Source organism: Cylas formicarius, unplaced genomic scaffold, assembly GCF_029955315.1.
Source record: "Cylas formicarius isolate icCylForm1 unplaced genomic scaffold, icCylForm1.1 PGA_scaffold_1__22_contigs__length_36826433, whole genome shotgun sequence".
NCBI classification, from domain to species: domain Eukaryota; kingdom Metazoa; phylum Arthropoda; class Insecta; order Coleoptera; family Brentidae; genus Cylas; species Cylas formicarius.
The window spans coordinates 25,536,530-25,563,284 of NW_026844264.1; the positions used below are offsets into that span (position 1 = coordinate 25,536,530).

Below are 26,755 nucleotides of genomic sequence, written 5' to 3' on the forward strand. Positions count from 1 at the left end.
AGTCCATTCAAAGGCGATTTCTAAAATATATGTATTATAAAACTCATGGATTTTATCCTGAACAGGGTGTTCCTCAGACTGAGTTGCTGAATTTTTTTTCGATGGACTCTCTGCAGACCAGGCGCGAATATTTGTCACAAGTTTTGTTATACAAGCTGATTCATAATTCGGTAAATTATCCTGACTTACTTGAGCAGCTGAATTTTATGGTTCCGCGGTTAGCATCGCGATACTCTGCTACCTTTTACATTCCCACCGCGAGGACTAATGTCTTGAAGTTCTCTGCCTTATATAATATGTGCAACGTATCCAACCGTACCAGCGATTTAGACATTTTTAATTGCAGTTTGAGTAGCATTAGGCTAAAATTCTGTTGTGCCTAGTCTTCTTGCAAGTTCGTTGCCTTCGAAGTTGAGTAATTTCCTTCATTAGTATTTTTCTTATGTTCATTTTGTTTCGGATCATCTTTTTTGCAATATTAGTGTATTTGCGTGGTGGTGTTTATACTTTGTAAATAATTTTGTAATTCTGATGAAATGTAGTTGGTGTTCTCCTGCTCTATAATTGGGTTTGATCCTGTTGAGCAGTATATGTAAATAAATAAATAAATAAAATAAAAAATGGGGTTAAGTTTTAGAGAAATGTTATTTCTCAGGTTAGACTCACCTATTACTCTTATTGTCTTTTGTTGTCTTTGTTCTATAGTAAGTAAACCACAGGAAATTAATCAGTTTTTATTGCGAAATCATACAACGCAATCTAATGGGGATATTTAACATAACTAACAAACTCAGGAGCCAGAAGACAATCTTCTAGACAATTTTATTTGATCTGGCCATATTTGCAAAAAATACTACCGATTAACATTTTTTTATTTTGGTTACAACAGTACTTGTATTATCAGCATATATATATATATATATATATATATATATATATATATATATATATATATATATATATATATATATATATGTGAAGCCTTTATCCTTCGCAACTAGTAAATGCTGCTGGTTTGAGGATTATCAAAAATAGAAGCACATCGGTTAGTGATGGTGGAGCTAACAGACCGAATTAAAGCTGTAACACTTATCTAATTCTTGCACTTGGCTAGATACTCTAAAAAAAATCTTATGAAAAAACCTACATCTAATGGTTTCAGGGGTGTCCTATCTCTCAACCGTATTTGGTGGGTTTTGGTCTATAATTCCTCAGAGTTGAACGCACTTTATTCTTTTTATACAGCGTGATTCATTAATAATAGAAAATATTTCCACTGTTGAATATAAGTATTAAGACCTTAGATAAAATGTGTTTGTGTTTAGGTTGTGATAGATAAATGTTGAACGTAACTATTCATTGGAAAAAATTGTAATAAATAAAATTATGCTTTTTGGTAATACGGATTAAAGTTTGATTTGCGTAGTATGTATGTTATTTGTGCAAAATATTAACAAATCAAAAAATTATACCAAAATGGCAATTTTGTCAGTGGCGTAGAATTTGGGGAGGGTCAACCAGCCATTTGAAATTGTTGCATACTGTACTTTCCGTGTGGTAGGGATTCTTCAAATAGGTTTCCAATTACTAATGTATTACCCCATAACAGGCTGGAAGCAAGTTTTTCAATGCGATTGTACTGGTAAATCGTTGTTGGTACAGGATCGGTTAAATAGGATCAGAGTATTTGGATGCAAAATGCTCAAAAGCTACCAAAATTAAATTATCAAAATTGGAAAATATTTAAGAAAAACTAAATTCTTTGATATTAGAATTTTCCTTGCAGCATATTTATTTGCGATTTCATAAACAAAAAGTTAAATAAAAGTTGTAGGATTCAAAATTAGTTTCTTGTTGTTTTGTTTTACCAACACTGAAATTTTAAATAAAGCAAACTCTGTTATTATGCATTCTTAGATTCCTTATAAAAAACTAAACTAATTTTATGTTATATATTTTACTTAATTTTGACAAAAAAACTATTGAAAATCCGAATATTCTCAATTTTGAAATGAAATCTCTCAATTAATGAAATGAAATATTCCTTACTCAGTAGTAAAATTACAACAAATTGAAATAAGAGAAAGAAAAAATTCAAAAAGGTACATTATTTCGAATTGAATACGAATTTCATCATAATCTAAAAAAACGATTTAGTTTAAATTTAATCTTGGTAATTTCAGGGCATTACCTATCCATATTTTTTGTTTTGTTTGAAAGTGGTTGAAACTTACCTACACAGTTCGATCTATTTCTTCTAAAAATTCTGCTATTTTTAAAGTTTTTGCTCAAAATACCAAAATAATTATTAGATACATTATAAGAGTAACGTCATGGTTGTTCTGTTACTAGACGAGTGTATTTTGCTGTTGTTCAATCTCATATGAGCTATCGCTTATTTTTCCACCGTATTTGTCCCGCGTTTACTGGTTGGCCATTCACGGCGGCTCACAGTTGGCGGAAATGGTCTACGTCGCGCAATCAGACAGGAGGATTTCCGATTTTCGTCTGAGGAAAATTCGCGGATAAGTGGATGGTGGTCCAGACAGCCGACGTAGACGACGCCCTGCATCGCGGTTATTCGATTTTGGAGACGGGGATTACCGCTCTATCATACCAATCGCCAAGCAAGCGAAAATACCGCGACAATTTAATGGGTGCCACACAATGGGCGTTCATGATGCTGGATAAATTTAAAATATTCCCGAGGGAATATATTTGAAAAGATTACAGGTGTAAGGGAGAAAAATCTCATATGTCTAGACTTCATATTTTTTGCCTGGCGGGAAAATTGGTAATGTGTCGGAAAATTGCGAATTCATATCTAAATTAACCAATATTTAACATTTTTTATTCAGTGTGATATACCGAAATTTTTCAGAATAATAACTTATCTTAAATTTAATTATCTAAAAGAGTTCCAGTTATGTAGGGGGAGTATACAAATAATAATAATAATAATAGGTCTTTTTTTTGACAAAATTACTAATAAAAAATACCAATAAAAACTAATATACTTACATACTTTTCAAAACGCAAATTCTAGCGTAAGATCTTGATCTCAAATAATCAATATTAACCATATATCGAATATTACAATAATACTAAAACAACAAAGTATAAAAGTCCAAACCCCTTTTTTTCCCAAGCACTAGAACAGATGTGGATTCAAAATAAAAATATTTATAATAATAAATCATAATATAAATAAAAAATAATAATATAATAAATATAAAACATATTTCATAACCTCAAATACAAGAACTGCTGGTAAAAATTGGAACAGTTTTGATCCATTTCAACTCAAATACTTTTTCTGAAATGCCAGCAAACTTTTTAAAAACCATAAAAAAATCGGGCACGGCTGTTCTGGATTGTTGCGATCTGCTTTCATTAGCAAAGGTTAAAAATAGAAAATAGACAATACAGTAAATTAATATAGCGCGTGTCTGAGAAAACACAAAAATTAGAATATCGTAACATTGCTTCTTCGTATTACTATACGGCATGTTTTGCTAAAATAAAATAGCTACGAATTCTCTTTATTAACCTGTCACATATTATGTATCTCATGTGACGAATAAAAAATAAGTGGAAGCGACAAATAAATGTATTTAAATGTTTTGGTCTAAAAATTAAAAGTAATTAGAAATTGGAAGCAAATTTTATATTTTAGTTATAATAAGCATTTAACAAGCTAATAATTTAGTAGGTAGTCAACCTATTCTTATATCGGTTGGCGGATTCATAAAGATATATTGGAGGATATGGCTTATACGAATGTATAAATTGTTAGTTTTCTTTTTCAAGTGGGTTTTTTAGGTTTTGTCTTATTTGGTAGAAAATTAATGAAGAAAAATATTGCAGGAAAACATTGTATTTGCCTTAATATTTAAATTATTAGGACTATAGGCCAGATTTTCTAAGAAGGTACAAAAATTACAATATCTAAATAAAATAATTGCAAATAACTTCTATTAATTAATATTTCATTTTTCCTCATTAGTTGACGCATTGACAGACATTCTTTATCAAAAAGTATGTTAAATATTATAATAGAACATCATACGGAAAAGGCAACTTAAAAACAATTCGTGTATTCACAAGTTTTTAGTTCAAAATTTTCATAGTACATCTGTAAGCAACATGTTTAACTTTTAACAGCTCCTCCTGAACTGGTCGTCCTGTATTGGTACGAGTGTAATTTATTGCCCCCATAACACAAAAATAAGGCCTAGTTACAGCTACATAAGGAAAAATCGCAAGCTCGACGAAAACAATCACCAACAATTTCGGTTTAAAAAAAATTCCGCCACTACAGTTCAAATTTTATTTTTATTTGCGTGTTTTATTTTCAATTTCAATCAATTTCTGAGCCCGTTGGCGCACCGAGCTTGCGCCTTTCCGAATATGCCTCTCCCACCGTTCCAAACGAAACAGCTGAATTCTCCACGTCGTCGACACTTTGACTTGACAGTTCTCTCCAATCCGTAGAAGGAGTGAGTACGTTTTCCTTGCTCATCAGTAAGGATTCAACGTGCTCTTATACTGCGGAAAGCGATTAATAATCGGCGTGTTCCTTCGTTTTTGCGGTGATGTTGTTGCACTCGGACAGCTGTAGTTCGAGCGGTACCGCCACCAATACCACACAGGGTGGTACTTCGGCTAGAAGAAGCGGCGTTGGTGTTCCGGTAAAGAAGGAATTGATTCATCCGAGGATAATGGATTCGCCAACGTTAGCCAGGGTGGAACGCGCCATGCTGAGACACGAAGGGGTCAACAGAGAAGGCCAGGATGTGATAAGAGCTGGGTTTACTCAGGTCGGTACCACTTTGAATTCTTTCTTTTTTATAATGGATGCAGTGTAGAAGGAACAAATCTAATGTTTTTTTGTGATGTATCTACTTTTCTTACCATGACTTTTTTTTAAGCCGAAACGTAAAAACAATTGCAAATGGTAGTTAGCAGTCACTTTTTTATCCTTTATAAGAAGCCATTTCAGAACAAAAAAAAAACATCTAATTACTATATTAACCTCGAATAAATACGGAAGTTGGAAAAGTATTTCCTTGCATTGGTGGATTTTTATGGCGACCGCGGCAAACTTTTATTTTACAAAAAGGAAAAGGAAGTACTTACGTTCAACATGAATTTGTTGTGGGTAGATGGAATTATGTCCAAGTCATCAATGTTTTTGTCGTTCTAAGCATTTTTTTTTAATTCTCGTTCGAACAGGTAGATAAAATTGACAAAACGTACTAAAGAAAATTAGAAGTTAATGTTTAACAACCAGTATCTTGGAAACTATACAAACTGTTTTTTTTGTGTACAGTTTCATTTCAAATGGCAATTCGTTTTGACGAATTTGTAATTTGTTGCCGCCATTAAAAGATACAAGTAAAATTGTGAAAACATAAATCTTAAAAGAATTTGATTGCCGGTTATCGACAAATAAAAGTTTTGTCCTCCTGCCAAAAATTTGCGTTATTTTTAGTATCGGTGTCCAAAAGAAAAATTCGAATTTTCCAAAATATGTATTTGAAATAGAATATTTGATTAACCAATTACTAGGTATATATTCGCGTTTGCTAAATTATAAGTAATTATTATACTTAATGTCTTTCGTTTATGCTATATTTTAAGCGAATTTCGAGATTTTTTTTTAAAAACGAACAGCCTTCTATAAACATAGTCGCGGGCACTTGTTCCGGATGTTTACCCGTTTAACGCTCCACATCCGCATATATATGAACTTCTGGGTTTTTACTTCAAAATTCCTCGTAGATTAGCAGATACAGATTAGCATAATTCTTGAGTAAAATTTTATATTTTAATTCCTTGTGGTTAAATAAATATTTCGTTTAGTTAGGTTAGGTTTGGATTTAGGTTAGGGTTAGACTATGATTAGATTTTTTTTAAAAATGGTACTTTTAAAAATCAGTTTTTTTTTACTTTTTTTTTAAACGATGTATTATCTAGACTAAGATGCTATTTATTAGCTATTCGATAGGGTTTTGTCAACTGAAAATTTTGTTTTATCTGTATTAAGCATATTCAGGCAACTTGCACTATCCTAGTAAAAAAAATAAATTTTACACTTTACAATTTAGTTATTTCTTATATTAAATCTTTTTTTATTGTCCCAAGACTGACTAAAATTTAATATTTCGAAACCTATCGGACATAAGATAAAGCAAAAGAAGGTTATTATACAATTTGTAACAACAATAGTTTGCAGCGAGTGCCAAATATAAATATTTTTAAAAATGCTATAATATTCATTTCCTATGTCGAAAAAAACATAAAAATAGCAAATTTCATTTCGATAATTGTAGAAATGTCATATTAACGGCAACAAAACAATATTTCTATTTTATCTTTTTAACACCCCGTATATTCAAAGTTTCTGAGTTTGGTTTGACGAAAAAAGCAGTTATTGTGTTGTGTGCTACCCATTATTATAAACTTCTTGGCATATTGTTAAGCGAATTTGTTAAAACTCGGTACTTAGTTTAGTTAAAAAAAATTACCAAATTATTTTTTTGTCTATAAGCAAAGCAAAGATTTTTTTTATTGGTTTTGGTTAGTCGCACCCAAAATGCGCGACACACTGTATAGTGATTACGGGAACGATACACTAGTTACCGGGTTAAAAGGGGAACTTTCCAGTAGAGCTCCTCGTTTCCCTAAACTTTCATAGTCCTGTTTTAAAAGGGGATAAGGGCTTGGCTATTTGCGTCAACAATGGAATTATACACTTGCACTTATATGTTAATTTAATATTTCTCCCATATAACGGATGCTTTTACGGCTCTATCAGGCGATTGCAATTTAACGTTTTGTTTTTAGTCGATTAAATGGGTCTCGAAATATTTTTATAACCACTTATTTGACGCACTAAAAAGAGAGAAGACTAAGACCTAGAAATTGGGAAAAAAATTTAATAATTTTTTCTTGTGTATTTTTTCTTCACAAAGAATGTAGCATTGTCGTTACTGATAAGGACATCACCATTCTCGAAAAAAAAATATTTCAGATTGATTTTTTTATATCCTCATGCGTGAATTGAATCAAATCCAAATAATTTTAGAGCAAAGGGTATGAGGTTTACATATAAACTTCTAATTTCTGGGACACCCTAATTGTAAACTAAATAAAACTAAAATTTTTGTTTACCAATCGAGATATTTTTGCAACCTTCGTGCGTGTTGTACGATATCGACAATTGCGCATCGGCTTTGCCAGCGACCTCAAGAGGTCAACTCGTATGAGTTGAAACGAAAGGATGGCCGCGCAAGATCGCGACTGAGATTGTGCGTCTACAGATTAAAATTTTTTTTCGTGTAATCTCCATACAAGGCAATGATCGAATGAAACTGTTATCGTCGGGCGATAAGGGCCCCAGGACTCGACGTCACGCCATTTATGCTGAGGACATCTTCAGGTCATTAGCGGCGTAATTACCGAGAAATTTGCCTTTGGATTTGGGGAATTAATTAATCGCTCCTCATATTACATACACACAGTATTGCGTTCGTATAAACCGGTCGTGATAAACATTTTAATGTATAAGAAATAAACGAGTACAATTCAACCACCCAAAAAAATGTTGCTTGTGCCGTTTAAACAAAAAATTGATATATTTTTATATTATGCCAGCAGGTAAAACTAAAAAATAAAAATTTATATGAAAAGTTCCAAATTGTACTATGTGACTTTTCAGAGCAAAAAAATATTACGTAGCAACAAAAAACGTAAACAACAAATGACAAAAAATAAAACAGATATGTAGATTTAGATTTTTACCACCGAAAAAGAACGGTACTGCAATAATGTGACCAACTTTTAAATCTATCCACACTTATCCACTTATACAGTTTTTCCCACAATGACATTTTAAACCTTTGCTTTTAAGATATGACAATCAACAATCCTAACAATTTTGGAAATTTGGTTTTGTTTCCGCAATTTTATTTTTTACTAGATTTTCAAAATATTCTTGTCAAATTATTGTTATGTTGTTTCCATTTTTTTTTATTTCTAATTATACAGGACATGTTAATGTTGAATTCGGCTGTTCGACTTATCGAATCGAATGGTTGAAACACTTGTAAATCACATTCGTATGGCGTTAAATCCGTGTCATCTCAAATTTTTTCACGTTTTCGTGTAGAGTGACAAATATTAGTAGAAAAACGTTGAGCCCGATTGTGAAAAATCATTGAGATATGTATACTATTTTTCAATGGTCGTATTTGACAAGCAGCACCCTTAGATTTACACGAATGTCAAAACAACTTGAAAATAATATAAATACTTTAATATTAATTTATACATATATACATGGATTTACATAGTTCAATGGATTAATAGTAATTGTTTTCATAGCCTAACTAAGCAAAGCTACTGATGTTATAACTCGATTATGTATGGATGTAGTATGATTCAGTAGAGGACCAAATTTCATGATTCACACTGCTTCTATATTTATATAAATATTTTCTAAATGCCCGGCATATTATAGTGTTAAAACAAAAGCAGTTGACAGCGAAGAATCTCCGTCAGCGAGCACCAAATATGAACATAAACTTCTGAAATCGTTCCCAATTATGGAGAAGTAAAATTTATCACGCTAATATTTTAAAATAAAAGACATTGGGCATTAAGGATTTTTTTCTTTGCTGCAAACGGACATGCATGGCGCAGATGTTAATTATTTTAGCCTTTTGACAGTAGTCTATTATTGCCTAATCCGGTACAAGTTTGTAAACATTTTTCAACGATTGCGTTTGACTTGTCAACGAAAATATCGCACCATGTCGATGTTTTGATTAGTCGTACTAATAAACTCCAACTGATTAAACATACGTTTCTAAACTAAATTTTTGTTTTTTTGGCGATCCTTTCGTGTAAAGTATTTACCGAACTTGTTCCCTAAAAGCCCATGCGCGGGCGGGTCAAATTAAATTAGCTAGGAGAGAAACTTCATAAATATATCAAAAGTAACTCGGGGGGATTTGAAAATTCTCCGAAGCAGGGTCCTTATTACACAAAAAAGAGATAACTTCGACGGCGAAAAATTTCCACAGGCGACCACCGAGTGTTTCTTAATTATTTTGCGACGATAATGCCCGCGAAGTAAGTTCGTTGGAAGTTTAATGGAGTTGTCGGGCTTGCGTTGATGGATGGAGTCGAGATCATTATCGACAAATTGTAATCGGTTGGTCTTCAAGTTTATTTCGGCTCTTGCGAGCCGACAAAATCACATTTGAAATGAAATATTTGTGCTTGCAGACATTTCATTCCGGAATTCAGTCAAATCCTTTCGAAATGCTGAAATTCGATTTTTTTTTTAATTCTTGGACAATCTGGTGTCCACTGCTACCGGGTTTTTTTTTTCTGTTAATTTAAAAATGTTTTTTTCATAAAATTTTATTTGATAGGCCAAATAAATAATATGTACGTTTTTATTTTTGTTGGATAAGGAAAGTGGGCAAAATGAAACAATTTTTGAATCAATTTTTTTAACTTTTAATGTTTTTTTTTTTTAATGCGGAAACCAGCACAATCAAGATCACTCCATCTCAATCGCTCAATCTCATAAAGTACATTACTCTAATGAATATCCACAAAAAGGGAACACCATCGAAACCCTGGCTAAAACTACCAACCTTTGAAGAGGAAATTTTCTCAAAGGAAGACGTCATATTCAAATTCGCTGATTGCTGATTTAGCTTTTTATAAAAAGGTAGCAATATTTGACTCTTCGACAGCGGTTTTTACCAATTTTCTTTGTATATCAATAGATTTTAAATATCTAGTATTCTAATTTTAGTATTCTAGTATGGTTTGTAATTATAATGAAAATAAACGAATTAAGTTCACCAAATATTCGGACCTACCCCTCTGGTGCAGATGAGTACGAGTAATTGAAATAACATCAAATTTTTTCACCAGTTGTTTGTTGAGTTTCGGTAGAACAAAATCATTTTCGATTTGGTCTATAAACCCTTGGAACGACGTGAGGACGTTGTTAATTTTACGTGAAATGCTAATAAACGGAAACGAATGTTTAATTGCCACTCTCTAAACGAACTTATTAACGTGTATAGAAAGCCGAAGTGTCTGCGCATTTCTAAGTAAGAGAACCCCATAAATTAGTTGATATTTTTCGGAAATTTTCGTATGTCTAATATGGTCCATCTGTTTTATTGGAAAATTGTGTTCAATAGTGTCAGCGCGAAGACAAATGCGCACGTAATTCAGGGACACCAGGATTTAACAAAAATGACCCACATGAGTCAGTCAGAATGTCCAGCAAATTGAATAATTCTTTAATTACGCGTTGCTTTATTTTTAGTGGCGATGGAAACTTGTCGTAGTGATTCACCAGTTAACTTTAAAATAAGCGTTTCGCATTGCGAAGATGCTGGCCTGTGAATAAAACAATTAATAACTAAATGATGGACCGGCCGCACAATTTTAAATACGAGAACCCTTCAAAACCGCCTACGTATTGTTTGCATAATAATGCCATTGTATAAGGACTGACTACAAATTTATTAATTTGAAATAAGACAGACAGGCCCAGTGACGTTAGCAGAGATGCTCTACCGTTCATGTAGAAGCAGTGTTGCCCAGTCTTCATAAATGTGGCATCAGTTGAGACAAACATTTTATTAGTTATTTCGTTTACCAGTAAAACCGACGGAGAGGGATTATTTTGGCCTCAAAACTATATCTGCACGATCCCAATTTAATTTAAGTTAGGATTTAGTGTCAGTGAACATATTTGGCTGCTTACACTACTTTGAGTGGCGAGAGTTAACAATACTTTTTTTTAACTTGTATTTTAGATGCAATAAATTTGATATGTCGGAAGAGTACATTTTTTCATCAAAAAATATGTACACGTGTTTTGTTAATATAGTTGGTTGCACCTGGTGTCCCCTACTATATCAGCTGTAAAACTAGGCAACAATATCCATTTTCCACCAAAAAATAGTAGATGTTAATTTTTAATTTGTTAGGTTTTATGGTTTATATATCGCATATATTGATTGTATTATTTGGGAAGGTAATAATAGAGGAGAATCATGGATTTTTGGGTGGTATCAATAATACGTAATTAATTACATAAAATTAATTCTATAAGGTACTCATAAAATTAATATTAAGATAAGAAAACTATTATTAGATTCAAACAAAATAAACCCATTACTTAGCAAATGTGCCAGTACTTTACTTTAAAAATGTCCAATTTTACCATTGAAATATTAAACCGAAAGCTCACCGGTGAAGCCCGAGGAAAAAAGAAAAAAAACACCAAGAACTTACAAACTAGTGAAACAGCAGTAATATGTTTTGCTAATTTGATATAGATGTCGTTTTATTAAGATTTTGATTAATTGTTTTTTAGAATAATTATTTTATTAATAATTTATTAATAATTTATGAAATTGTTATCATTATAAAAAACAAATAATAATAATATAGTTGATACATATTATATAGTGTATATAGTGTATCGCTTAAAACTAATCAAAATATCGCCGTTTTTATAAAACTGGCACATTTTATTAGTATTATAATAGCACTAACTTTTGAACCCTTTTCCAATAAAACTTTCGCTATTATGATTTGCGCAGTGTTTTTCTATAAATGGCTCCACTGTGCGTCCTCGGTTTCAATAATAAAGAAGTCTGCAATAGTGCTGACTTCAATTTATTCACGCCCTACGTAGTGTCTATACTAACAGATTCCATTCATTTATAACAAAAAAATAACTTTAAATAAAATATTTTTTAAACCTACCTAAACAGAGAATGGCATGTTACTAATACACTAATAACAAAATCGTTTATTTATCGTTTAATAAGTACCTACTACAACAATCGCCGGGCCTGTACCGTAACATAAATTAGTTTCTGGAGTTTGTTGGACATACTGTTAAACCAGAAACAGTTCAATGTATACACGCCCTAGATTTGGTATTCTTAATACAGAAATAATATTTATGCAGGCGCAATTAACACCTAATGGTCTATCACCAACCTCCAAGCATCATTGTTAAGACAATACATCATTGTGTCTACAATTTGTACTTCGCGTGTACTCGTCTAAATATTACGCAATTTTAATTTTCTGGCGGGTTAAAGGATGGCGTTTTTTTTTTAATTTACATTTGACATTGATAGCTATAAATTTCAACTAACAATTAATTTAATTTCGAGCATATAAATGTTTCATTTAAAACTGAAAACATGCATTACTCCCCCTAATTCTTAGTCGTTAATTGTTATTCAGTTGTTTAGACTGTTTCATAATTTGGTTGTTTTTAGTTTTTTTTTTGTTAGAAACCCGCCTATAATGTTTACAAAGGAGTGAAATGGGTTTACGTGAGTGCGAGTCAACAACGTGTTCCCTCTTTACCACAATTTTCTTAGTAATTGGCCGATTATAACGATTTCGTGCTTTTTTGTTGTTTCGAATGATAATTAAGTGGTTGTTACTATCACAACTTTATCGTTTTACAAGCGAACGCCGCAGTCGGGTATTGCCATAAAACAACAAAAAATTGTACGATGTCAAGAAGCCACCGCTTCCTTCCGGCTTGAAGTTTGATAACGAGCAGACGAATGTACTTCGCAGCTAGTGAAAAATTATCGCTTTGGAAAAAGCTTTTTTTTTTATCTATGGAGGTTAAGTGTAATACGGAATACTGGGATATGATTTAAGTATAGACGTTTACCTAGTTGAAACGTTTAAATCTGTACCCAAAAATTTCGTTATTAGTAGCTAGTCTATTGAATCATTAAATAAGTCACTATTTAAGTTGCCTTGAAGAACAAAGACACTTTGATGATGCTGCGACGAAAATTTATTTCTCCATCTTACATCGTACATGTATTTCTAGGAGTAAGTCTATCTCCTAGTAAATTCGACGTTTATTAAAATAAAATTTGATTTTTCATTGATGAAAGATATGATGGTTGTGGAATTGACCGTTCAAATTTTTTTATGTCGATTGACCGAAATAATTTTAAGAATACCATGGTCGTCGCGTTGCTCTGGGAACCAAATGCAGTCGGTATTATTATTGGGATTCCCCAAATCGCTAAGTATCGTATTCGGACATTCCTTGAAGGGGGTTACAGGTACATTGGACATCACAAACCCATAATAATTTAATATTAAATGCATATTATTATTAAATAATGATAGATAACACTTTACAATTGCAAGGAGTCCATTGACCACGGTTAATTGGTCAGTCCCAACACTAATCACCAGCATATTCTGCAAGACACTCATATTCTTCAAAATGTAAGAGGCCCAATGTCTTAGTTAATAATGGTTTTTCTAGTTCAACATTTAAAGTATAGTCTTTAGTGACATGCGCTTTTTAAAATATGTTTTTTAAATACCTAGGATATTATAGCGTTGATTTAAGCTCAACATTAATATAATAAACATTACATGTGCGTGTGAAAGTTCTAGTCAGATTTCGAATTATATGAAGTTGAGTAAGAACGAAAACGACATTAGAAGTGAAAAGTTGGCTACTCTTAACTTATCTCTGATTTCATTGATTTGATTTCAAGTTTGATTTTTCTAGATAAGCCAAGCCGCGGTCCGAGCAATTAAATTAAATTGGATCAGACGGCTTATATCAAATCAATATGCTTTGTTCGTTGCCCTATTTAGATTCCGAGGAACGTGTATAACTGTAGGTAAAGTTTGTTAATAAAACCTTCAAGGCAAATGCCACTCGGTGACATTAATGCACACGCATCGCATTTTATATTGGAAAGCCATCCGGACACAAATATATCGCTTTTAAATGTCACTTCATATCTGCCCTTATAGCCCCCTTCTACTGGCGCCGGTTGCAACTATCGATAACGAAATTTCCATGCATTTCAATAAACACCCTCCAAACGACCTTTGGAATTTCAATATATTATCCCGACACACACCTTCGCACAAAACGTATTATATCATAGTCGAGCGGTATTTTCATTTTTAATATAATTACGTCGGAAATGCGATGAAACGGAGGAAAATGGATACACTTGTAAAATATAGATGCGAACGTTTCTATCTTTGCTATTTCCCGAAAAATCTGGGTTGCAAAAATCAAGTTGCACCCGTTTCGTTTTTTTGTTTCAATATTGCAAGGTTCCATATGAGCTGGCGTATTATTTTTTCATGTTAACTATGACGCAATTTTTGTATGAGAAACCGTTTTCAGACAGCTCGACAAACTACATAGAGCGACTGGCAATCGAAAGGAAGGCCTCCGAGGTATCCGCTTAGAATTTTGATGAGGTCCAATCCCGATGCCCATATCTATACATCCATTTTATATTGCAAGCGTTTCCTGTCCGATGACCCCACCCACTAGCTATGTGACTTATTTTCGCAAACCGTATCCATTTATGACGTTCAATTCTTATGAATTCTTCAATTGTTGCGGATGTTATTTTGGATGGTTAAATAAACCGTTGTTATATTTTGTTTGGTACTGTCTTCGCCCCAATATTTGCGGCAAGAACTTTGTGGTCATTGGCATAATAATAATAATAATAATAATAATAATAATAATAATAATAATAATAATAATAATAATAATAATAATAATAATAATAGTAATAATAATAATAATAATAATAATAATAATAATAATAATAATAATAGACTTTAGACTTTAGACTTTAGACTTTATTGGCCATTAAATACATTACAAGAACAACAAATGGCAAGTCACAATATCAAACACATTCTAATAACATTCATAGAGAGCAACATAATTATCAGATAGACAAACACCAAACACTTAAACAAAAATTAGGTAAAAAAAAAGTAAATAAATAAATAAATAAATTCCCAATTAGTATTATGGAGACACTCGTGACGCAACACGGATGTAATCATCTGCAGTATAGAATGCGTTCTCCAATAGAAATTGTTTTATTATATTACAAAATTTAATAATAATAATAATAATAATAATAATAATAATATCACTTTGTAGTATAAAATGGAACAGTCTACATTTTATTATACAGTTTCAAGTCCTGCAGAAAACTTATTTTTGATCCGCTTAAAAAAAAAAAAGAATATAAGGATATACAACTTTTTTTTTATTTTTACTGTGCGTGTATATGAGGTGTGTTGTACATTCGATATATTTTTTTTTGTGATGTTGGTACACATGTCCCTAACATATATTTACAGTTTCATCTAGTTTTGCACGTTTACCTTTTTTTGTGGGACAGAAGCGTTAGACGTGTTTTGTGTGCTCGGCGATTTTCTGCTGTCAAAAAAAAATGGAACAAAGCATTTGCATAAAATTTTGTGTAAAAAATGGAATACAGTGCTGCAAAACACATGAAATGTTGACAACGGCATATGATGAATCTGGTTTGAGCAAAAAAAATGTTTATAAGTGGTAAGCTGTTCCAGGATGGCCGAGAAGACGCCGATGATGAACCTCGTTCCAGCTCGTCAATAATTGATGAGAGCGTTAAAAAGTGAAACAAATGGTGTTGAAAAAGCGTTGATTTTAGAGAAGTGGCTAAAGACGTCGGCATCTGTATTGGTTCGTGCCATGCAAGTTTTGGGCAGGAAACTGCTTAATTTTGAACAAAAGGAGCATCGAAGGAGCATCGCTCAAGAGCTGTCAAACGACGTCAATGCTGAAAAAGTCATAACTGGTGACGAATCATGGGTGATATGACGTCGAAACCAAAGCTCTGTAAGAGAACCCAGAATCGCAAAGACCATGAAATGTCAAGGTTTTGCTTAATGTTTTCTTTGAATATTGTGGTGTAGCACATCAAGAGTTCTTACCAAAAGGTCAACAAAGAGTATTTATTACCTTGAAGTTATGCGTCATCCGAAAGTGTGGAAAAAAAACTCATGGATTTTGCATCACGACAATGCACCTGCTCACTCATCGTTGCTGGTGTCTAACTTTTTTCGTAAAAACAAAACCACAATCATGCCTTAGCCACCATATTCACCGAATATGGCCTGCAACGTTTTTCTGTTTCCAAAACTCGAGAAACTCGTGAAAGGACGGAGGTTTGGAACGATTGAAGAGTTTTAAGAACTCATTGTTCTCCCAGAATGTGCTTCCCAAAAGTGCTTCGAAGACATTATAAATAGTATAAAATTTAACATATTGAATTTTTACTATGCTTTAATTATTTTTGTTGAACATAAGATATAAAATGCATGTATATAATATGTAAAAAGATCATCACAAAACCTAGGAAAGTAATTCTTTAAGTGGGCTCGTATTGATGGTTTTTGAGTATTGCAAAATAGTTATTGGCGACTGCCAGTACAGTTTACCTGCGCTAGTGATAGCGTAAGAATTATTAGCGTTCCGTTAACAGTTTTTGTACGGGGTGGTTTGTGGAAAATACCGTATTTAAATTTTAATGTGGAAAGGAGACGTTTTGCGGAAGGCGAAGCCCTATTAAATGCAAAGCATGTGATTTTAATTGGTTCTACTGCAGGGATCGATAATTCAAATGCCATTTTTGCATTGTGCGTTCAAACAAGCAAAATTAAAACTCCGCATGAAATTAATAGAGTTTTCTGCAATTTTCCTAAGTTGGTCAAGTGTGGATTGGTTTAAAGAATCAAATAATCAGTTCAATATCATATCAAATTTTATTTACAGGGGATTAATTTTTTTTCACCAGAGGTCTCATTACCTTGTAAAATTCCTACATTACCTAACATACAAGTCTTAAGACAATAATGTCTATATTTACTTTAAATTGCCACCGAGTGTACAGTCGCCCATAAAAATGACAAAATTACATATTTATTCCATAGAAGTAAATTCGAAATTAAAAACAATTAGAATGCGGAATTATTTTAAAATTCCGATTGGTTTTTTAGCACCGCAAAAAATAGCGCAAATGCAAACTGCAGGTTATAAATAAATTCCCAGTCAACTTTACGCATTATTTAATTGTATAAGTTCGAATTAACGAGCCCGCAGATTAACACGCCAGATAAAGCTCAGCCTCAGCTTGCTATCGGTAAAGTGATTTTTATTGTGGCCCGTTTATTAGTTTACCGTAATTTCAACAACCTGATCGCATGGACGTTCTACGTGCTTTATTTATTTAATAAAAAAATTTGACCGAGTCCCAATGTATCGAAATTATAGTTCATTTTGGGTTATTGGATGGTAAATTGTGAATTTGAGTTTCTTAAACAGAGTTAGTGGAAAGTAAAAAGGAATGGAATGTTTACACAAATACCTAAATATATGTAAACATTAAATCTCAAAAGGAAAATTTATTAACCAAAATCAACCCGCCTCGAAAATGAAGAAGCTTTTGCTAAAATTCCGTTTGTTGGACAGACTACAAAATAAAAAAAAACTAATAATATGTCATCATATGTACACAAGAACGGTTTTGAATAATCTTGGGAGCCCTTTTTTACGCCAAAATGAGCTTTGGTTTGAAAAACCCGAATGTTACGCCTATGCCATCCCGTTACCGCAATCGCACTGACTATCGCAATTACGGTTTTTAATAGTTGCTTTACTCTCGAGCGACTGGCAACTAGGAAAATATTAAATTAAATCAAACAAGTTTCCAGAACGATTTGATTTACGTTGCCGATGCCCTCATGCGAAGAAATTGCGCAAATAAATATAAAATTTTATATAATATAAACTGATGGGTCTTTATTTTTTATACTTGGGAAGCATTGCGGCCTGCCAAAACTTGTTCACGTCTTGGAAATAATTATTTTGCATGCGAAGTTTGGGGGTCTCCCGAGAATTGTTGTAATTGACCTCCCTTGTCAATTTTAGTTAAATACGTAAGAAACTTCTATAGGCAACTGTCATACTATTTACAAAACTTCTGGATTCCTCCGGCTGTTGTGTCGAACTTGTTAACGTTTCTCCAATCATCCTGTAGGCTTCTTCAGAGCTTAATGAAAACAGATTTTTTTGAATAGTTGTATTAGTAAAAATGTCATTTTATACAAATATGTGTAGAAAATTTTGTTTGATTAATAATATGTAAATAATTTCTGTAATTCTATAACGATAAACAACAAGTCATTTTCTTCCATTTATATTGGGTTGTTCGGAAAGTCATTTCGTTTTTTTTGGGGAACATGAAAGACAGTTTTCGTATAATGAATAAATATTTTATTAAATTATATATTGGCCGTTCTGGTCCAACACCTTTTGCCATCTTTCTGGCAGTAACATAATTCCCCTCCCATAAAAGTTTTGGTCCTTGCTGGCAAAAAACTGCTTCAGGTGGTTTTTGACATCTTCATTTGAGGTAAAGGTTTTGCCGTCCAAAAAATTTTGGTTAGTTGGGACCGGAACAAATAGTAGCCGGAAGGGGCCAGATCTGGAGAATATGGTGGATGTTGCAGTACGTCCCATTCAAGCCGTAAAAGTTTTTGGCCAGTGACCAAACTTGTGTGAGGTCTCGCATTATCCTGGTGCAACACTACACCCTTCCTGTTGATTAATTCGGGCCTCTTCTCTTTAAGTGAATCATTCAATTTGTCCAGTTGATGACAATAGACTTCTGAATTAATCGTTGTATTGTCCCTCAAAAGCTCAAAAAAAAAACGATTCCTTTTGCGTTTAACATTGTTGTATGCAACCCATTTTTCGTCCCCAGTAATAATCCGCTTCAAAAATGGATCATTTTCTTGACGTTTGAGGAGCGAATCACACACGTCAACGCGACGACACAAATTTCGCTCCGTAAGGACATGGGGCACCCACACATCGAGCTTCGAGGTTAAGCCCATGCCTTTCAAATGGCCATAAACAGTCGAATTCGAGAAATTTAATCTCTCACCGATCTCTCGTGTGGTTATTCGCCGATTTGCATCAACTAATGCCTTTCTTTGTCAGCTTCGACCGGCCTTCCAGACCGTGGTGCATCTTCGACATTAAAATGGCCGGATCGAAATTTTGCAAACCAGTTCTGGCACTGGCGTACTGTTAACACGCCTTCTCCATACACATCCGTCAATTTTTTTCTCGCTTGGACAGCATTTTTACCTTTTCTGAAGTAAAAAAGTAAAATATGATGAAAATGCTGCTTATTGCTCTCCATATTTAAGAGGGCACCAACCAAAAACTACTGCGTAGAATTAATAGAACTTTTTCACACGCAAGCCTTGCAATATCAGCTCTCAAGACATATAATGGTTATGCGGCTTAAGTGTGAAGTTGGTTTCGAAAAAACGTAATTAAGTCCTCTGACGGGAAAAAACGAAATGACTTTCCGAACAACCTTATATAAATGAGCAAGAGAAAAGAGAACAGAATCCCCAATACTAACCGTCTTATTTATTCTATTGTAAAATTTGCCTCACTTTTCTATCATGCTCTGGCCATTTTAGATCTAGTTCATTGTTTTGTAAAATTCACTATATAAAAACATAGTGCCAATTGATATGGAAGATGTACAAATACTTGGCTCAATTGTTATCACTGCATTTGTATGCAAGTTATTGGTAGAACTAGAACCTACCTAATTACTATCCTAAAGCTTTAGCATATAATATATTAGCGTTAATGAGGTATATATGCTTATGCAAGCAATAAAAAATTTAGCCCAACAAATCGAGTAAACAGTTTTGATTAGGTTTTGCGCAGCGAAATGACTGATAAATAAGTTAATCGGCGAAATATAATCGTTAGATGATTATATAGCAGACTTTCAAAGCCAAAATTCACGTTAAGGAAATGACTGCCTAGGCATTTAGAGGAAATGCATAATTTAGTAAACTCAGCGTCATACGCTTTTATCAGGATATTTTTGATGAACACGATTCGGTAGTTTATTATTATATTTACATAAAACTCGCAGGAATCGCTTACTTGCGGGGATATACTATGACGCGCCTTTGGGAGAGTAAACCGTTCGATTTGGTTTCAAGTGATTTCGCATTTTTACAAAAATCGACACGATACTGTTTCGGTTAAGCTCTGAAGAAGCCATCAGGACGATTGGCGAAACTTTAGCAAGTTCGACCCAACAATAACCGACGCAGAAAGAATCCAGAAGTTTTGTAAATAGAATTCTGAAGAAACCTTTTTTATAGTTGCCATATTCTCATAATTTGACAACAGCAGAAACATAAAATATTCAGGACATTATTTCAGGTTAAGTTGAACATATGTACATACTGTCTCTCGCTCAAAATGATTGTTGATCTAAAGAAGGAAGATTTTCATTTACCTTCAAATAAGAAATTAGTCATCATGTATCATGGGACATGGTTGGATACCCATAACACCACCAAGTACATGTCAAACCAAAACAATTTTCAGGAGAGGATGAAACTCCCAGCTAGAGAGATGAAATAAAGATTTCAATTAATTGAGCCGGAGGAACTATACTGCTAAATGCTTTTTAAAAAATTTATCAAAAAGGGGCGTCCGCTTCATAAACAATTCAGAAACAGAAAATTGCACTCTTTGTGCGTTGTTAGCTGGGGGTGACTCACATATCTGAAAGCTCGATAATCTGTATCAAATAGCACTCCTCGATGCTATCGCTTTTCTGGGGCATAAAGCGCATTCCGCCGAGGGAGGGTGACGTGCCTTTAAATCTCACCCTCTCGTGCGTGCAGTTTTCGTAAATAAACTCCACGGGATTATTTAGGGAAAAGAGCTGACAGCAATATAAACGTTTTGAGAAACGGAACATGTATCTAAAGGAAACAAATATCTAAAACCTCTCTCCTGTTACCTTGGTTTGTATTTATTTATTAATTCGTCATCATTATAAATAGTATCGTGTCGACTTTTGTAATAACGCGAAATCACTTGAAACCAACCGAACGGTTTACTCTCCGAAAAGCCCGTCATAGTATATTCCCGCAAGTAAGCGATTCCCGCGAGTTTTATGTAAATATAATAATAAACTACCGAATCGTGTTCATCAAAAATATCCTGATAAAAGCGTGTGACGTAGACATTTTAGTTTACTTAATTACGCATATCCCCTAAACGCCTAGGCAGTCATTTTTTTAACGCGAATTTTGGCTTTGAAGAAAAGTCTTGTATATAATCTAATCTAACGAATATATTTCGCAGGTAAAAAAAGAAATTTATTAGCCATTTCGCTACGCGAAACTGAATCAAAACTGTTTACTTCATTTGTTCGACCAAATTTTTTATTGCTTGCAAAATCATATCTACATTAATGCTAATATATAACATACTCAAGGTGTAGTATAGTAATTATACTAGAATGGCAACAGTGTGATAAAAAAGTGAGGCAAAATTTAACAATAGAACAACACTGCTAGTAATGCGGTTTGTCTTCTCTTTTCTCTTGCTTATTTATATAAATGAAAGAATAGGACCTTCTTGTTGTTTATCGATATAGTCTTACTGAAATTATTTACACATTATTAATCAAACAATACTTTCTCCACATATTTGTATAAAATAACATTTTTAATAATATAACTATTCAAAAAAATTTAACAAGCGCATACAAATTTATTGGTCAGAAAATACGTATTTTTTAGGAGTATTATCTCATCATCTTATCATGTCGTGCAAATCAAATTCACGTTTTCACAATTCATGTATTAATTACATAATAACTAGATCAAAATTGTCACTATCAAAAATAGTCAAAAAAGTATCACAACGAAGAGTTCAACTAAAGACAAAAAATATAAAATGCGTACATATTACTGATGAAAGTTACTTGATATCAGTAACATTTACGCATTTCACTGGTTTGGTATACTGAAAGTAGTGGAGGCTGTTGTTTTCTATTTTTTTATTCGTTAGTTTGGATATTAATAATAATTATTGTATTTGAATAGTTAATAAACATTAATTTTAGCAGGGGTTTTGATAATTTAAATATATACGGTTTCGTCTATGAAACAAATAAATAAACATTGTTTTTCTACTCCCGTCTGTAAAATATCTAATTACCCACCCATCTAGCGTGCGGGAAGCGTCACTTTACCACGTCCAGTTTCCTTTCCCACGAATCCCAGCCACTTCGGACATTTCCGAGATTTTACCGCACGGGTTTGGGAGCAATCGGATGTTTTCGGAGATATTTCCCACGCTTTGAATTTTGACGTTTGCCAATTCTGACGGTCATGTATTCGTGTTGTTGTTTTACGAAACTGTACCCAAAAACTGACGGTCGTAGAAAAATTATAGTATGCAACACGTTCGGTAAACTTTTTAACTCACTCGCTCCGTTCATGTCAAATAAACTCGTGAGTCAAATACCGTTTACCGCACTTGTTGCATAGTATACTATTTTCGTTTTCTATGTGTTTTATGAATAACTTTCCTAACCAATATTTTTTCTCAAAAGTTCAAAACAAAATACAACCGCATCAATCCCTATTGCGAATATAATAAACAGTTTAATAGATTTAACACAACCAAGTTACAACAAGCGTAATTAGTAATTTAAATGGTAATTCAACGATCGAGATTAGATTTTTGTTGGGATTTTCAGCGCAGATCTCTTTAATTAAGTTGCGTATCTAACGAGATAACCCACTTTCGCAAAAATCATGCTTTATCTGGTCTACAGCGTTACCACCGGATAACGTTTTATATTGTTTGCGGAATGTATTAATCTAAAACGTTACGAAGCACTTTGCTTTGCTTTGCTTTAGTTTTTTAACGTTTGATTTCTTCTAGTTGGCAATTGTACTAAATTCTACAACTACACCATTACAACCACTAAAAAAAAGATGACCTCTTAAGAATTCATTTTATGGAGATAAGCATCATTCTTGCTTACGAGTGTGTGTTTTAAACATCTTTTGCCCACTCTTTCTATGAGATCCATCCGTTTAGCATCAGGCACTAGTATAGTATATAAGATGTGACTTAATAAAGTAAACTGCAGATGAACTCGAAGATCATTGGTTCTTTTGTAGTATTATCAATAAGATGCAAATTTCACCAGTAAAAATTTTGAAAAGTATATTCATCTCTTGAACCGGGTTGTTTTTTGGTGTCAACTCCAACAGTTAAAACACTGAGAATTTCAAGGTTCGTTACCCCAAAACAATATCCCTGTGTAGTTCGCAAGTATCCAAACAACGCTTGCGGGGTAAATATCGCTCGAACAAAGCGAACTAAAGGGTACACGTATCAGATTTTCGCCGAGGTTTGCATTTTGCCGAACTTTATCCTGCAGTTTTTGTTCTTCGAAGCGACGAGGGTTGTTTACTAAAGAAACGACGCTTCCAGACTCTGAAAATTGGAGTTTACGCGGATCGTTATAACACTACGAAATAAACACAGTGGCATACACAAAACATACCCTAATGTTTTAAATAATTGTCAGATCAACAAACTTTCAAATCTGTTTTGCTGTCAACTTATTGTCATACAGACAAATCAATCCAAAAAGTATATGTTTTTATCGTGTCTTGCTTTGCCCATGTGACCAACTTGACAAGTGAATAAAAGGAATTGCTCACGTGGGCTGAACATGATAAGGAAAAGACATACCTGCCTTACAGTGACGTGCAGCGGGCGCTGCCAAGCGACAGTGTAAATAATACAATACAAACCGGAAGGCCGCATCAAGTGCTGTTCCTTTCTTTAACTTGGAAGTAGAAATTAGCATTATATTATACAAGTGCGGTAAACGGCATTTGAGTCACAAGTTTATTTGACACGGGCGGAGCGCAGCGAAGCGAGTGTTTAATTAACGAGTGACTTAAAAAGTTTACCGAACGTTTGCATACTGTACTTTTTCTACGACCGTTAGTTTTGGATACATTGTCGCAAACGGAACTGACGTGGTAAAGTGACGCTTCCCGCACGCTAGATTGGTGTAGATTGGAGTAGAAAAAGTATAGTATGCAACACGTTTTTTAAACTTTTTAAGTTACTCGTTTATTAAGCACTCGCTCCGCTGCGCTCTGCTGTGCCAAATAAACTTGGGACTTTCCTCACTGTATTGAGTTGAATTTTAAATAATTTTGTTAAGAATTATGGAAAAAGATTATGAAGAAAATTGTAGATGAACAAAGTATAATATACCACCGAAAAACAAAACAATTGGATAATTTTTAAATAGAAAAGTGTCAAAATTTTATGTGCTCGTTTATTTGCACTTACACAACAATTTGGTAGTTTCTGTGTTTCCTGATTTGATCAATCTATAATTCGCATTTCTTGTCAAAAGCCAAAGTTCCGTTGTTGGTACCACAGCGGGATATTTTAGAACGTTTGGAAAGTAGCAAAATAAACGATCATTTTCCGCTGTCTAAATTCGCACAATGCGTTCGGATAAAGCGTTTTAATTTCAATTATTTAGACGCGTATAACCGGCTACATAAGTGTTACGGTGATGATTTCGTGTATACGGGGTGTCTTAAAATCCGACACTCGGTTTTAGAAATTACGTAACATAATAAACATACAAATTAATCAACATTACTTTATTTTCTTGAATATGTTAAGTTTGTTATTTTTGCATTAATTGTTATTATTTTATTTAAGAAAAAAATAATTTAAATAAATTTAATTTAAAATTATAATTTTTAGTAATCGAATCCACGCTTCTATAGTGGTTTAAACATAGTAATAAAAATTGTCGGTTTTATTTGGTAATTTTAAATTATACTCAGTTAAAAAAGCACTGCGTTTATATTTTTGCTTTTCTTTCAACGGAGGACTTAAAGGAACAAATGTTCTTTTTGGCAATCTTCAAAAACTCTGATTGGATTTGGATTGACAACAGAAAAATACCATTTTATACGTCGCTATTTGATTAATTTGACTGGAAATATTCAGTAAAAATCATTTTGATTCTATAAAAAAGTATTAATAGAAATGCTGCCAGCTTGCAGCAGCGGTGACTAATGCTAATGTGCAATTTGAATTCCAAAATGCCGGGTTTAATCATCGTGTAAATATTTTTTAGGAAAGTGCTTCATTTGGTATTCAGTTGTGGGCTAGCGATGAAAATTGCCACGTCGAATAACAATTCCAATACGTTTCAATAATTATTTTTATTAATCGATTGTTCTTTAATCATGATGAATTTGACGTTCTTCGAAATCATACGCAAACCTATTAAACGTTATATTACGAATTATACCGGACGTCTATAATTAATTAGTGGTAAAAATACAAAAATCATATCGATACGTCGACATAAAGTTGTGCAAGGTTTATAATTTCACCATTTTAGCCTTGCCTTTTGCGTCCAAACTTGGTAACAACTTGCTTATTTAGAACTGAACACCAATTACCACTTTAATTTGTTTGCCTTTAATTAAGTATCGTTTTTGGGATTACGGCCAATTATCATTGAAATGGACTATTAAAAAAGTTGCTATATTTGGTTTAAAATTTTGCTGGTAGGTGCATCTAACAAGTAGAGAAAGATGTTAGTTTCAAATTGCAAAAAGCTATTTTTATTTAACGAATACCTAATGCTCCTACCACCCACAGGTGGTACCTACGTAAAAGATGTCAATATATGAAGATATATTTCCTTAAACAAAAACCGCAAGATTTATGGTAAATTTCATCATCTATATACAGATTAACGACAAGATCCTATCCGCTTTTTTGACTATATGAGAATGAAAATTGAAACATTTGATTACATTTTAAACCAGTGTAGATAAAAACTAAATAAAAATAGTATCTGATTGTATTGCAGTATTGAGTCGATAGTTAAATTAAACCTCCTAAATGGCAATAGTTAAATTTCACATGATGTTTTGGAAACGGTGGTACCGTGTTAATTGCTTTTAATTAAAAGCTCATTATGTTTTAAAAATGCGTCGATACTACCAATTAGCTTTTAAAAGTTTTACATCGTTAAGGTGTAAGGGATAAAATATAGAAAATCAAAGCCTATTCATTCAAGCATTTCAAACGCATCTTTTGCAGAAATCCAATATTGCGTTCATACACAGAATTAACTTTGTTTCTATAACTTGTGAAATACATTTTCCTGTGAATTGTTACATTTTTTGGATTTTTTTTTCAAGTCTTATTTTATTGTTTTTTGGGGTATTTTAAAATTTTAAAGTTAATTTTAACGAAACCTTTTTTTATGAAATTAATAATTATTAAATATTGTTACAATACAATAAAGATCTTTTTTATTATTATATATTACTGAGATTATAAAAGTAAAAGTCTAATTTGAAACCGTTTGCAATAGAAAAAAATAATTATGACATTTCAATAAAATAGAGCTCACGAGTACATACATACAAAAATGTTTTATTGTATTTATTTAGAGTCGGTTTATTAAAACATTTATCAAAAATATGCTAATCGAATGATTCTTAAACTTAACAATTTAATCATAACAAGTTTGCGCTAATGATGCTTCTAACTATAAACAAACCCTAAGGAAGCCACAAAGTGCGTTACGACATCTCTTTACTTGAGCATCTCAGATAACTCGTAATAATATTTATCAGCGTTGTAAACGCCTGGTTCATTGTTTATTTACTTCAAATTAGGGTCGCGCAGTCGTCAGACAAGGGAAACTGATAATATTTACCTTACTATAAATCGACTCCTGTAAGAATATTAGAAAAATGTGTAAGCGAAAACGTTATTGGAAGCTATCGTGGCGAGTTTTGGTTAAAACTCTTCCAACTTTTTTACAGTACGCGATTAATAACAATTATACCAGATATGGCCCGCAAGTAGTGTTTTATGGCGTGCCAGAGAAAGTGCGCCAAGTTCGAT

General features: G+C 32.9%; 1 protein-coding gene across 2 annotated transcripts in view; it reads left to right on the forward strand.

The window, feature by feature from the left end:
* The first annotated feature begins 4,487 nt into the window (after window positions 1-4,487).
* The window catches only part of LOC132696724 (uncharacterized), a 32,518-nt gene continuing 10,250 nt past the window's right edge, over window positions 4,488-26,755 (forward strand). For both annotated transcript variants that reach the window (XM_060661716.1, XM_060661717.1), the window contains exon 1: window positions 4,488-4,820. In XM_060661716.1, coding sequence (XP_060517699.1) covers window positions 4,596-4,820 — 225 coding nt within the window. In that variant the 5' untranslated portion in view covers window positions 4,488-4,595. The remainder of the gene's footprint in view (window positions 4,821-26,755) is intronic.